At 41.8% G+C, this 2987-nt stretch overlaps 1 protein-coding gene across 1 annotated transcript in view; it reads right to left on the reverse strand.

Annotated features, from left to right (window-relative positions):
• The window catches only part of LOC118328910 (DNA-directed RNA polymerase III subunit RPC4-like), a 4690-nt gene extending 3088 nt beyond the window's left edge, over nt 1–1602 (reverse strand). Inside the window, exons 1-3 of the mRNA XM_035662843.1 lie at nt 1485–1602; nt 1030–1316; nt 25–177 (exon numbers count right to left, since the gene is read on the reverse strand). Of these exons, the coding sequence (XP_035518736.1) occupies nt 25–177; nt 1030–1316; nt 1485–1599 (555 nt within the window). The 5' untranslated portion in view covers nt 1600–1602. The remainder of the gene's footprint in view (nt 1–24; nt 178–1029; nt 1317–1484) is intronic.
• Nucleotides 1603–2987: the final 1385 nt, after the last annotated feature.

Below are 2987 nucleotides of genomic sequence, written 5' to 3' on the forward strand. Positions count from 1 at the left end.
CACACACACACACACTCTCAGTACCTGCAGGAAGGAGAATGCAGCTCCCTCAGAGACGTCCATGACGACGTCACCCAGCTTCAGCTCCACCTTTCCTGACTTCCTGATCTGCAGTTTTCCTAGAAATCCTTCTGGGAACTGGGACAGCACAGGACAGCCCTCCATCACCACAGTCTCCTGAGGAGAGGCACACGTACACAACCTGCTAATGACTTAAGTGAAGTGGAAAGGCCAAAACGTTAATATAAAAATGTTGTTTTCCTAGTGGAACATGTAGAAACGTCTCTGGGTATACAGGGTTCTGGTCTGGTACACTGAGGTTTGCTGCTTTCAGGTTTGACCTTTCCTGTACCAGCTGGGTATTTTGGTGAGAGGAGATGTGCAGTAAGGGGAGTACAGCTGGGAATCCAGCAGCACATTGCAATTTAGTGCCATGTACCACAAACTAAATTACATCCTTCAGTGTATTGAGATGGCAGCAGAAGCCTCACCTTTCCTGCACGGAGCGGTACCACTGATGCATAGTTCAGGAATTCACAAATAACAGTTGAAATGGCTTCTTCAGAGAGTTGGTAACAAGAGCCATTGAATGCACAAACTTGGATGTAATGTACTTAGATGTACACTAAAGCACCAGCAAATCAGACCAAAACATTGAGCACTAAGCTTGACCAGACTCTATTGACAAAACCAGCAACAACCACTAACTCTGGTTTGTTACAAAAATACACTTAATTCAGAGTTAATTGAGGCTTCGATAACAACACAGGGAGTGTGACAACATGACTCTACTATATATATCAAATAGTTCGCTGCAAGACACTTACATAAAGGCATGTACATGTGACATAAAGGACACAAAAAGGCTCGGACTGGCTGCTACTCTGGATACCTTGAAACACACTGCAATCCATAGTGTATGTTTGTATGTATATGTATGGAATAGATGGAGCACACCACACATTGTACTGAAAAGCAACTCCAGACATGGCAACATCACTAGTCTTAGTTTTTGTTCTGTTTACTCACTTGTGGTTGGAGATGTGGAGGCCTCTTGTCCTCAGGCTTGCCTTCCTTCTTGGCAGCTTTCTCTGCTGCAGATCCAAGAGAAGGCTCGACCTTCTGTCCAGACGTTCTGCACGGCATACAGTCCGGTAACTGCATGAAGAAGAGCTCCTCTCTGCCAGACAGGCTCAGATCCTGCAGCACTTCAACCAGGGATGGCTGCTTTTGTTTGGGTATGTCTGTCCTGCTGTAGCCTGCTCTACTATGAGCTTCACAGGATGGGGGTCTGAACAGAGGAGGGTTTTCTTGACCTGCCAGCGTGACAAGGGACAGTCTGTGTCAAGCTCAGATTTGTTTATAAGAACAAGCAGAGCCTAAATGGTTACAATCTTGACAAGGGTGTTGTGAATGAAATGAGCTCCTCCAAGTGGCATGTAACGTGACAGTTATTGGTGAGGCAGTAGCAGTGGTTTTCTCACATGTGGTGGCTGTCAGTGTTTGACTCTTGCTGGACTGACTCAGAGGCAGCTGGATGGGTTTCAGCTTGGCATCATTCCTCAGACGTGGATCATCTATGAACTGTGGGTGTAACATATAATACTGGTAGTGAACAATGATGAGATGAGGGTGATTATTATTATTATGAATAATAATACTTTCACTAACAGTAATTCATTACATTTTCTTTGTCTCCATTAATAAATGTACGTATTGTTTTTCTTATGTTCATCTATGTTCATAGGTTGTGAAGAAAAGAAAAACAATTACTGTGTGATCTGCCTCCTCTAACCCTTTTTGAACTGCTTTCATTGAAAAAAAATCACTGTATTCTTAAAATTATTACATATATTTGTCTCATTTTAGTATGTATACTGAATAATAATACTGTTTCAATCAATTACTGACTGAATTGTATCAGGTGATTGAGGATTTGGTTTCATTTTTTGATTGGTTGATACAGCATGAGCAAAAAGGAGGCGTTAAAGTGAACCAGGACTGCAGCCTGAGGTGACACTATGTATCTGTGGCTGCTCTGCCACCTCACTGTCTGTACATGGCTAAGCCCACTTCTCTGCACCTGCGGAGCTTCTCTGAGCAGGATGCTGCTCATTAATCTAGTGAGGTGAGCCCTCTTAATACTGGTCACCGTGCCTTGTGGGACTGGAGTAATTAATTTCACAGAACAAACTGCCGCACTGAGTGCTGTGCCACAACGGGAAACCCAAAACAAGCCCAAAAGCCAACTGCTTCGCTTTTCAATTTAAATGCTAATTTAGAGAACTGGAAAACCAATACAGTGTAATGACACAGTGACTTTGAAATGGGCTGAGATTACATGTTACTGATAACAGAAAAAAAGAAAGCCAGAGGGAACTGGGAGCTGCGTAGGTGACCCTCCCATCTTCCTCATGTAAGGACATTTGCACATTTGCATATCAGAGAATATGGATAGCTAAAGCCTTTACACACCATGTAGCTTCATAAAACCAATGACATCTTCCAACGGTTAGAAAAAGAAATCCATTTAATTTGAGATAATTTTCCAGTGGGAGTCTACAGATTTACACATATGGCTTTTTAAAATGCAAGGTAAGCCTTATATCAGGAACAAGTAGGTTTTCACATGCAAGGATTTTGCCTTTATGTATTGGTTCATAACAGTAAACATAGTGTGAGAAAATATAAAGAAAGCACATACTTAAAGTAAAGAAGCATTAGTAGCAAATAAAAAATTGACAACTTGAAAAAATATTGTAAAAACAATATGAGTTTTGTGCAGTAATGTGAAAGATGTGGGATTAAGAGCTCCTATGCTGAACATCACGCACATTATATTAATAACCACTGGGCATTAACCACACTCCATCAGAGGACTGCAATACTGTGATACGGATAAATAAACTTGTACCTGAGGTGAGATGAGAGTGCTAAAGTTCTACATGTTCTCTCAAATCTCTGTCACACAGTGATGTTCACACGGC

Source organism: Morone saxatilis, unplaced genomic scaffold (genome assembly GCF_004916995.1).
Source record: "Morone saxatilis isolate NCDOM2014 unplaced genomic scaffold, NCSU_SB_2.0 Contig1, whole genome shotgun sequence".
In the NCBI taxonomy this organism is placed as follows: Eukaryota; Metazoa; Chordata; class Actinopteri; family Moronidae; genus Morone; species Morone saxatilis.